The sequence below is a fragment of the Tachysurus vachellii genome, chromosome 24 (assembly GCF_030014155.1).
Source record: "Tachysurus vachellii isolate PV-2020 chromosome 24, HZAU_Pvac_v1, whole genome shotgun sequence".
NCBI classification, from domain to species: Eukaryota; Metazoa; Chordata; class Actinopteri; order Siluriformes; family Bagridae; genus Tachysurus; species Tachysurus vachellii.
In genome coordinates, this window is record NC_083483.1 from 11,517,159 (window position 1) to 11,529,417 (window position 12,259).

Here is a 12,259-nt window from a genome sequence, read left to right on the forward strand (position 1 = left end):
TAGCGAAATCTGAAAACTACTGATAGGTGAAGTGAATAGCAATGATTATCTTGTCACCAAATGAGGACAGGTTCCTTTTTCAGTCTGGTTCCTCTCAAGGTTTCTCCCTCATATCATCTCTTGGGAGTTTTTTCTTGCCGATGTTGCCTCAGACCTGCTCATTAGGAAACAAACTAAATTTAATTTAAAAAAAAAAATTCTAAATTCTTACATTTCTGTAAAGTTGCTTTGAGACAATGTCCATTGTTAAAAGCCCTGAACAAAATAACTTAAAGCTAATTACAGTGGGCAGCAAACAATGTGGCATATATTAAGCAATGTGTGAACAGTTAGTTCTTGCAGTTTATGGAGGTGTTGGAAGCAAGGAAAAACGGGCAAGTGTAAGGATGCGAGTAACTTTGACAAGGGCCAAGTTGACAACTGGATCAGAGCATCCAAAACTGGGGAGTTCTTTTGGATATAGCAACAAAAATCAGTCCAAGGATGAACAAATGGTGAACCAGTGACATGTAGGTCTAATCCCAGAGAAGGGCTACTCTAGCACATATTGCTAAAAACTACTAATACTGCCTATGATAATGTGATACACTGCTACACAGTGGGCAGTTTGGGCTCAAACAGATAAGGATCTGGGATCCTCTCAGAAGGTCAGGGTTCAAGTCCCTGTTCTGCAAAGCTACCACTGTTGGGTCCTTGAGCAAAAGCAGACCAAGGATCAACAAACCAGTAACAGGGTCATGGACACTAAAGACTAGAAACTGCAGTGTAGACAAAATACTGCATATATTTAACAGTGAAGCACGTTAAATAACAGAAATGGTAACAGAAATGAACAGATATCGTGTTTAAAGCAGATCCAGATCCAGGAAGCTTGAAAAAGGTTGACAAGGCATCTGGGTGAAATAGAAGGTGTAATAGGTGTGATCTGGTTGAGCTAGAAGGTGTTCTGTTAGTGGAACATTTGTGCGTTCAGACATGAAGGTTGCATAAAAAAAGAAGTGCCGCATTCACATCATTCACAGCTTTTATTGTCCTTACTAACCTTAGTTTGTTTAAAATGTGGGAATTAGTACCAATAAAATTCACAAATAAAAATAACTATTTGTTTTGTTTTAAATAAAGCCAACTGAATATCTTGATTTAAATAACAAATTCTAGTCGAGGCCACGCCCACTTTGTTCAAATGCCAAAAAAAAAAAAAAAAACAGATATAAATGTTTTGAGGACTAAACAGATATAAATGCAGGATGCTCATCAGCCATCAATTCAGGCTCAAGCCAGCTCAAGTCTATCCATCAATCCATTCTCTATATCGCTGATCCTACTGGGTGTCAGGATCATCTGTTGAAACATTAGGGAGCGTTCCCGGCAGTTGTCTCTTGTTCCATGTGTTTTTGTTTATATTTTGTGTTCACGTGTCTGCCCCACCCTAGTCCTAATTCCTTCCCGCCTCTGCACACCTATTTATCTCTGCCACATTGCCTTGGGCAGCACGGGATCCTCATCTTTGTGTTGTCTTCCTGGTCTCTGTTTGGATGTTCTGTCTTGGTTCTTTTGAGTTTTAGTGTTCTTTCCTTTTTCCCCGGTCTTTTTTTTTGTGTTATACATTTAATAAATCATGTTTTTATCCTCGCGTTTGGGTCTGAATTTTAGCACTGAAGACACCCCCGTTTTCTGACACTGGGTTGTACAGAACCTGGAGCATATCCCAGAAGGCACATGGCATGGTACACCCTGGACACCTAAGATGCCAACAGCGCATGTCTTTGGACTAGAGGAGGTAAACAAAAGTGCCCTGAGGCACAGAGAAAGCATTCATACTCCACATACACACAGTGGAGGTGGGAACCAAATCCTTAACCCTGGAGGTATGAGGAAAATGTGCTAACCACTAAACCACCATGCCCTTCTCCACTAAATATCCCGATTTAAAAAAAACCCACAGCACAGCAACAACAACTTCCAGGCTAGGCCACGCCCACTTCATGCTTATATTACAAATACATATATAAATGTATTGAGCGCTAAACAGATACAAATACAAGATGTTGAATAACTTGAAGCCAGCTACTGTCTTGACCGAGGCAGGAGCCGTTCATTTAGAGAGAACAAACATGGGTGCGAGTTTACTGCTGTCGAGAGCCATGCACACGTCACTGAGCAGTTGTGGAAGTGTGCACTTGCTGGTACTGAGCGCAGTCTAATGATAGAACTGGACAGGATGTAATTACGGCAAGCAGATAGGTCTGTTATTAATATTTCATACTCCAAAATAGCATGGCGGTGTTACAGAGTTCTTACAAAACAACACCACCGCGATCCTGAAGAAGTTGAAACTGAAAACATGCTGATGATATTGTTTTGCACGACAACACCAGACGATTTCAGAGCTCTGTCAGCCACCGCAGAGCTGGCAGAGAGTTAACCACAGAGACTACAGGAAGTAAGTCTTGCACAAGCACAGCCCTAAGAAGGAGTCACTCACACAGCCCAGTTCTTTCAGATCGGATGTTTGTGAGGCTGTCGAGCTGGTGGACGGAGAAAGGACAAGTCAAACGCTGGGTTTAATTCTGTCAGAGCTGTGGAGGATAATTCACACTGATCGGACGGAGAAGGAAGAGTTGACCAAAGAGATCGTGTGTCAGGTGCACAATGATGTATACAGGTTACATGGAAATAAAACCTAAACCAATAAATAAATGAATTCACTCATATACACTCATAAAAGACACAAATGCGGAAATAATGCACTCCATGTTTGAGCTGCAAATAATTACTGTATATTCCCTAATTTATAGAGTTGACACACACTCTCATTCACTCACACACTCCGGACAATTTTTCCAGAGATGCCAATCTTTGGACCGGGGGAGGAAACCGGAGTACCCGGAGGAAACCCCCGAGGCACGGGGAGAACATGCAAACTCCACACACACAAGGCAGAGGCGGGAATCGAACCCCCAACCCTGGAGATGTGAGGCGAACGTGCTAACCACTAAGACACCGTGCACCCACTGTCTAAATAATTGTGATTAATTTTTCCAATTTCGATACACTATCTTTAGACATTCAGTTGTATTTCAGTTGACTAATAAACGTCTTAGCGATCAACTTCCTAATTATACGTACAGAATGCATAAACTTGTGCTTCGCGTAAAAGCCTGATTTGCTCTTCCAGTGAAAACAAATATTGACTTCTGGCATTTCACCTTTGTAGAAACCCGAGAGCAACAGTTTGAGTATGTAAGACTCCTCAGAGACAGTTATGACAACTAATATCGATTTCAGGATCTACTGTGAGTAAATAGAACACGGAAATTTGAATTCGAATGCTATAAAGCCAGTTTTGCTCCATCGGGGTGATGTGACTTTTTATACGGCTGTATTTATTACACGCAATCATCAAGCCTACATTGTGTGTATTTGGACTGGGGAAGAAAACTGGAGAACCTGGAGGAAACTCTGAAGCACATTGAGAACACACACACACACACACACACACACACATACAAACACACACACACAAAGACACACACACGGGTGGGACTCAAACCCCCACAGGTGTGAGGAAACAGTGCTAACCACCTAGTCTTATGATATTAATAGAATTTTATGGTTAAAATAAAAGTGTTAGTCTCCTTCTAAACATTTATTCCAGATGGTGCAATCACGTCCCTGGAGTCACTCTATTAAAAGCCTGTTGTAACATGAGACACACAAACACTCACACTTGCGCATATACACTTGCTGTTTTCATTGACCCAGGACAATATGTTATTCACACCACACACACACACACACACACACACACACACACACACACACACACACACACACACACAGCTGTTGTGAGTAGTTCTCCAGCTTTGGCTACTGTCCTCGGCTCAAAGGACCTCATTGTTACACACACACTCACTGTAATTGGATTGTGCATGATGTGTGGTTTGTTTTCTATTGTTTTATAAAATGTCTGTGGATTTATCGTTTCATGTGGGTTAAGGGAGTGCGCACCAATTACTCCACAGAGGTAACGGGAAAGTTGGAAGAACTAACACATACACACACACACACAAACACACACACACAGCTGCAGCACCCTGCCAGACCATCTTTCAAAGCTCTCACACACACACACACACACACACACACACACACACACACACACACACTGGCTTTTACACCAGGCTACTGATCCTGTGTGAATGGTGAATGGAGGGTGAGCAGAGGTAAGAAGTAAACGGAGATGAAGCTGAAAAAGAAGAAAATGGATCAGAACTTCGAGTGTCTCAGATTATTTCATATCCGTGCATAAACGATCATAGACGTATGTGTAAATTATTTAAATCTAACTGACTTTGAGCTCAGAAAATGCATTTTTTTGAACCATAGCAAGTGAATTTGAAGGCGTTTATATATTACTCTCTTCACACTGCTTCAGACGGAGTGTACAGTAGCAGTAGTTACACCTTTACCGTAATATTCAATACGATCCTACAGAAAGATTAGTCATCAGTTTACGTGGAGTGGCTGCCATGTCAGAAATGCTGACATATCAGAACACACACATACACACACATACAGTACACACACTCACACGTACACACACACACACACACACACACACACACACACACACACACACAAACAGAGTATACAGTCATGCTGGTCAGTAATTTTGAGAAAACTTTCCATAATTTTGAAAAGACAAATAATACCATCAACATAAGTTTTGCTTGGCTCACACCGATATTAGCCTGAGGGACTAAAGCTGGGCCTGTTCTTCCTCACCAGGCCTCCCTTCTATATGTGTTCTTTCTCACTGGTTATTAAGGACTGAAGAGGGCAGGAGAGGTTCAAACCGAACCTGAGAACCAGTCAAGGAATAAGAGCTGGTATTCATAAAGCATTTCACTGCAGGAGAGCTTCGGCATCGCACAGAACAATTTTGCTATTTAGTCTAATGGCTAACATGATGTACAATCAGGGAAAAGTCTGATCCTGGGTTAGACAAACTGCTCTCACATAACCCGAGTTTAGACATGACGTGAACTTTGACTGAGTCTCTGTGGCCTGAGATAAATTTCACCAGAGACAGAACGGGGACGGAGAGTGTGGGGACAGTAGATCCATCTTATATCAGCTGCTTACTGTCTAATTCTGTCTGATGTGAAAGACGAGAGATGTAAAATGCAATAATTTTAGCCAAATACTGTAGCTTAATTACGATTAGATGACAATACTGATATATGAGGTCTTTGACATGATGAATTGGCCCTGGTTAGAGTTTGTCGCCGACTAGTTGTGGGATTTTCCAGAGATATGACAAAGTTGAGAAAAGTTTAACTTTATGCAAATCTGGAGCCACTTGGTGATTATACTAATGGGTGTAAAGACAACAGAGTGCACATTGCTTCTCCATCATCTCATTACACATGATGAAGATATACACTGCTGAATTTTATACACAAATTCCAAATCTCCTTACTTTCACGCCAGCAGCAAGAAAACTGATTTTTGAACACCAGTTGTGCCACCCACTGATAACCTTTATCACCATGGCAACCCGCTTTTATTATTATTAAGTAGTAATACTTAAATATCCTTAAGAATCTTTTTATAGCCAAATCACCAACAAAGAATCATTAAGGCCATGACAAAGATACTTGACATAAACCTACCCAGTTAGAAAGCAGACATTTTGTTCATGGCTTTAAGGACTGACTCATAATAGTAGGAGGCGAAGAAAATGAACTACTCTGCCGTATGAATACGACCAAATAAAACCCAAACCACAGTGTGCAAACTTTTACTTCTTCAAGCTTGCTGCTTTTCTCCACAAGGACTGGAATTAGCAGTAGAAATAGCCATTGAACAGCCACGTCATGCTAGCTTGGATGTTTGAGCAGCTGTGTAAGGCTGGATTGTGATGACGGTGATGACTGTGAGGACCTTAAATTCAGAGACACACTGTCTACACACACACACACACACACGCATGCACACACGCACACAATTATGAAACTGATTCAGAATGCATATGACCACAGAGTATGAGTGAGAAGTTATTTGTGCTAGCATCAGAAATGTCCGTACATGTTGTACAAAGGAGTGTGATGTCTGAATTATTCATGCTTATTGCCATTAACATGGAAAGTGGATTCAAATGAAACAGTACACACGTTCTCTCTCTAAAACCACTTCTAAAATCAAATACATTAAATCCTTGTTAAACTTTACATCCTATGAATCCACTTTGCATCCTCACACTATCCAATGCTAATTTTATGGACGAGATATAATGGAGAAAAGGTTTCTGAACCAGAACAAAACGGAGTCTGAAAATGTATCTAATTAGCGTAGCTGATTAGCACTGTCTAATGGTAACAAAGGTTGGATTTCTAAGGCTTCCTGAAGTAATAACTAAATAATGTTAAATAATTTTTGAATGAAAAGGACTGACTCTTGTTTTCTCAGGAACACTGACTTTTTTAATTTCGCTTAGAGAAGCTAAGCAACCCAATTCATCAAAGATTTTGGGCATGTTTTCACCATGTATGAAGTCATAGAGGTACAAAGTGAAAGCAAACCAGCTGCAGTTTACTCCTTGCTGGCTCAAGGATATGTGTGTGGTGATTAATCAAAACAAATCGATCTCTGGACAATAGAGTATCTACAGAACTTACACAAGTGATACGAGACCAAAAGTGCATGCCCGTCACCGTGTTACCAAAATTACGTGGTCCATTTCTGAAAGGTTACGCTTGTGGTTTCAGTGAATCATAGCAGACACCCAGGCAGCGAGAAGAGGACGGCCCCCGAAGGCATAACATTAATGAAACCAAAACCCTGCTAGCTATTTTTGTCAAAATTCTTCTTCTCAAATCTCCAAAGGAGTTATCTAGAGGGTACGGGCGAGTCATGCTGCTGTGCTCTAAACCGCATTCATCTGTCTATCACACATGGTGATCTTTAGAGTTCCTCAGGGGGAGACATCATCCCTTTCTCTGCGCTGTGAGGTGAAGATAAGGGTCTCAGCATGTCCATTTGCCTCTTTTGCCTCCTGTCTTAATGGTGCTTTAATGACTGAAATATACCAACCGTTTATTCATCTCTAATACCCCTTCACTTCCTCTCTCTTTGTAGCTCCCTCTTCAGCATGCAGTTTCTAAGAGAATAATTAATTAAAGGATGTCCTCAGAGAACAAAGTGCTGCCCCTGATCCTTCACCTGCTATGAAGCGAGATACCTGTTCTGCCGGATTCGGATTAAAAACTCGGCTCTCAATATAAAAACCTTCCTCTTGTTACTGGCTTTGAGGAAACAACTGATTTATCCCCATTTATCCTCATTTCCAAGGAAGCAGCCTTCAGGATACAATGTACACTGCAATAAACCAGTCAAAATAGCTGGTGGGATTGGTGGAGAAACCTGGTGGAAATTGGTCTTATTAATTTGGCTGACACTTTCATTTAAAATGACCTACAATCCCAGAAATGGAGCTGAGGCCCTTCCTGAGGGACTCAGTGAGTAGAAACTCTGACTTAGACTATTTTCCATTTATCCCGACATGTTTATGGACCAAATTTGTCTTCTTTAGGCATGTAGCTCCAGTAAAAAGGATATGATTCTATTCCATTTTGGTGGGTGGAAAAAAAATTGAGTCTATTTTGGAATTTGAGCTCACAATTAAGATCTAGATTAACCTAGCTGAACAGAGAAGAAGAGTTAATATAGCGTGTTTAGAAATATGTATAACGCATTAAACTACACCAATGAAAGTATATCAGAGTATCAGATGTAACTGAGCCACTGAGTCTCAACACTACAGGACTGGAAATGTTTGGCTCCTCAACTAATTACCAAGTTATTTCTATGCTTTGGCTCTTTATAATCCGCAAACCATGGTGGTTTAGTTTTAGGGAATGTAGGTTGGAAACAAAATCAAGGAACAGTAACCACACACAGATAGGCTGAGGTGTAAAGCACTCTATACACCTTATATACTTCTTATCTGCCAGGTTCTATTACTCAAGAAAGCAGATAGACAGAAAGGCAAAAATCCACAGAAGTATTCTTGATTAGAACCAAATTTTAAAGCGACATACGTTGATAGCTCATCGAAGAGAAAAATCTTTGATTTATTATAGATGTAGAAATAGCGGTCAAGATAAAAAAAAAAGGAGGCACAATAAGTCTTCTCTAGTTTTGTAGAAATAATGTGAAATATGGAAGTTCAGACATACAGTAGCTAGCTGGAAAGAGCCTCCTGTGGCACATCTCAAGCTCTGCAGGATCGTAACTCTTTTCCTTTTTTAATTCTTCTCAGCAACCCAAATTCAATGTTGTTATATAAAGAGTGTAAAAACTATAATATCTGTGAACTAAAGGTTAAATCTCTACCAATAAACCAATACCAACAAACAGGACAGTGTTATATTGTCAGATTGCACTATAGACACCTATTTAGTAGGACAGTTTTGGTTCTGAATTTGGTTGAAAGGTTCATATCGTGGATCTGGCAAGCTGCCATTTTTGGTGCCTTGAACAAGGCCCTCACACTTCCAACTGTTCAGATCAGATCAGTTCAGATGTGTTCTTGCCAGATTATTAAATGTACATATGGAAAAATCTAGACCATCTCTCTGCAGGAGACGTACGGAACAATACAAAGGCGTCAGGAGAGTTTTATAGCTATAGAGGGTTTTCATCAGAGCAGCAATTTGGTACTGTAGATTGTTTGCACTGTTATAGATGGAATTCTTGAGAAATTTTGTTTAACTGTGAAAATGTGTGCCTGCGGAGCATTTCAACTGCTTAATTGCATCCACTTCATTTCAGCTTTTCCCCTTTTCATGAATGCTTTTTAACACTTTTGTTGACCTCTTAAAGCTGCCTGTAGCCCTGCTTGTGTTTACACCATCAACATTTCTTCTTCCACACCCACTCTGGGCATTCATCTTGAGGCGAATAACTACTCAAAGACCGCACTGTATACAGCTGAACAGCACAGGAAGGTCTGACAGCACCCCACTATGCAAAGTATTAGCATGCACACATGCTGCTCAGTCAACAAAAATGAAACAAATCTACTGTAAGTCTCTGCACAGTCATATAACAAGAAAGCCTGAGCTTTGAGGCGAAGCCTGTACCTGCTTCTTTCTTCTTTATGCCTTTATCAAAGGAAAAAACATCCAAGCAAATCGGCAAGCCTTGATAAATATTCAAATGAAGAAAGAATCCAATCACACCAAATGCAGATGGTCGACATAAAAGAAGGCAATTGGACCAATTTTTTCTTTGAAGCGTAACTGACTTTCTGAAACTAAAAGGTACTACAGAAGAGGAAGTACTCATCTTTTGTGTCAAAGACAAAGAACTAACTTAAGCACGCCTCCACTAAAGCGTCTCTATAAAGCATTCAGGGTTTTGAGTTTGGAACAGAACGCTTATGTTAGACATGAATTTTAATGGGGAAGGAAACCTTACAAAAGTACATGCAGGCAACTTTACCATCTTTAACTTTGTCTTCCGTCAAACTCGGAATTTCAATTACAGTTTTGCAACAACGCCTGGATGAGAGCAAATAACACTTATTAAAGAACCAGTGTGAGTTCTAGATCTCAAAAATAAAATCGAAAACGTGCACTGACTGGAAATTCACACTTTCACACTGCATGTCTGTGCATTAGTTTATCATTATGTTATTTAAATTATGTTATCTCCCTATGACACTGAGGAGGTTTTGATAGTACTGATTTCCACTGTGATGAAAAAGCCTGTTGGTTACACAGACACCAGGAGAGAAGAAACATCCCTCTTTGTGGTGATGTACCACTTCCAACACTCCTGACTCTCATATTCAGATGCTACTTAAGTCCTTATTTGTGTAGATCAGGTAATGGAGATAATCTTTGGGACTTTGGAAACCTTGAAAGCCCTAAGAAAGGATGCTCGCCATGAGTGACATGAAGATTCACCGTCAGCTATATCAGGAATTCTGGGCTCCTAGTAGAAATGTGAATACTTCCCAGTGAGAGCCGCACGCACAGACGTTCCATTATTGATCCATTATGCCTTTAAAAAATACAATAATTGGTCCATTTTTGGACACATTATAGATATGTTAAGTTCAGCTCTGACCAAAATGTACTTGTCCCCTTTAACATTTGGTCTAAGACATCTGTCTTGACTTTGTAGAGTAAAGGTTAAAGAGTCTAGCATGATCATCTTTCTCAGACTGAACAAATACATCTACTGATATTCCTTTATTGGGCCAATCTAACAAGACTTCATTAAAAGCATAAAAACAATTATTGGTCATTTTATTAGCCAGTCCTGCTTATCTTGGTTCACCACAATCATCTAGACATCTCAATAATAATCTGTCTTACTAAGAAAGTCCTCATATCTTGCCTTGGACACACATTGGACACGATTTTCTTGCAATTCCACTGGATATAATATGGCACAACCCTACATCCAGTCCCTATATCATGTAATGTGATTAGAGTGAGATTTTTGTTTTGAACACCAACCAGAATCTACATGTGGCGGTGGATTATAAGGACAGATGTTTAGGAAAAATGGCATAAAAGCATCATCATCATCATCATCATCATGTATACAGTCAGGCAAGTGAAGAACAACTCAGATGCAGTCCTGATTTCTTAGTTCCAAGCTACTGTCTGACGTAACAAAGGTACCAAAGTGTAATTCTGCTTATCACTGAGATTGTGTTCCTCTAGAGTCTTTACATCTGAACCTTAGAAGGCACTAGAAATAAATACTAAAGGAAGAAAAGTTGTCCTTATAATAAAGTACAGTTTGGTGCCTTTATAAGTATGTGCTTGTATTTTTCCTGGAGAGACACAAATAGTTTATCTAGATCATTAATATTATTCGGTGTAGACTAAGCTTAAGAAACTGCAACAGGTTTAAGAAGAAAAAACAAACTTTTTTGAGGACTCACACCAGCGCGTGATACACGAAAGCCCAGGCTCGCGGTCGCTCGAGCACGTTGTACAGGCAGTTCTGCAGGCGGCGGTAGCGCGCGTTCCTGCGTCCGCTTTGCGCGCCGTATACCAACGGTTTACCGAGCAGGCTGAGGCGGGCACCGCGTTCTCCCCGCCGTCCGTCAGCAACCGGGCGCCGCGCGACCCCGCCGCCCCGTTCCACGTCCTCCGTGCCGCGAGCTTCGAGGCGCACGCCGCCGGACGCGCCTTCGTCTCCACCGCGGTCGCGCGGCATGGCGTCACCGAAGCCGGCCAAGAGTGCGCGTTGCTCCGAGCTCGCGGCTCATGCGTGCGTCGCCGCCGCCGCCTCTCACTCTTACACGCTACGCTTCACGTGCAAACAGGACGCGAAACAGGTTTCCCATCAGATGCACAGTGCAAACATGCCCCAATGCGATAACACCTCTAAGCAACAATTTCCGTGGGGTTCGCTTTACTCCTCACGTGCACTGAAACCAAACGTCCAAAGTCTTTGACGATCAGCTGAACTCGGAGTTAGTGTTAATGTGAATATTAATGTTAGTCTCGCGCTCTCAGTGAGCATCAATGCCGCGTGCTTGCGCTCTGAGTGAGAAGCGCGCGCACAGGAAACGGATCTTGTCGTGTGTGGCAGTTTCTCAACACTGTTTCTCAGCGCTGTTTTCACGCATGTCTGCATCCTTTGAAACCGGGAGCTCGTGCACTTTGCAGGTTGGGAATGCAATGCGATTTTCTTTTGCAGCAATATTCAGAACCAGATTCCGGGGTTTATTCAGTGTGAAAGAAAATATTTACACAGAAAAAGCGGACTGTGTGTGTGTATGTGTGTGTGTACGTACGATTTAAACTTTCACATCTAACAGAGATTATACAACACGTCTTTCTACACTTCACGCGCACCCCGGCAACTGTCGCAACACCCACGTGACCGTGACCGAAATAAAAACCTCCCAAATTACATAGTGCATTAAACAGCAGTGTGTGAATCCGGTACAACAGGTAGCACATTATCTATCTATCTATCTATCTATCTATCTATCTATCTATCTATCTATCTATCTATCTATCTATCTATCTGTTGCCAAATTAGTTTCATTCTAAGGTTACCTGTCAATCAAACTCGGTCGCATTAAGTAAAAATGATTAATTAAAATTACAGTAATTTAATTTTAGACATTGAAGTATTGATGAATTTACAGAAAAAAGGCAAAGAGAAAATAAAAAATAAAGCAGGTTTAAAATGTCTCCTTCCAAAAGTATTGATTTCA

At 41.0% G+C, this 12,259-nt stretch overlaps 1 protein-coding gene across 1 annotated transcript in view; it reads right to left on the bottom strand.

Moving 5' to 3' along the window:
* The window catches only part of kcnq5b (potassium voltage-gated channel, KQT-like subfamily, member 5b), a 90,657-nt gene extending 79,049 nt beyond the window's left edge, over positions 1-11,608 (bottom strand). Inside the window, exon 1 of the mRNA XM_060860303.1 lies at positions 10,970-11,608. Coding sequence (XP_060716286.1) covers positions 10,970-11,247 — 278 coding nt within the window. The 5' untranslated portion in view covers positions 11,248-11,608. The remainder of the gene's footprint in view (positions 1-10,969) is intronic.
* Positions 11,609-12,259: the final 651 nt, after the last annotated feature.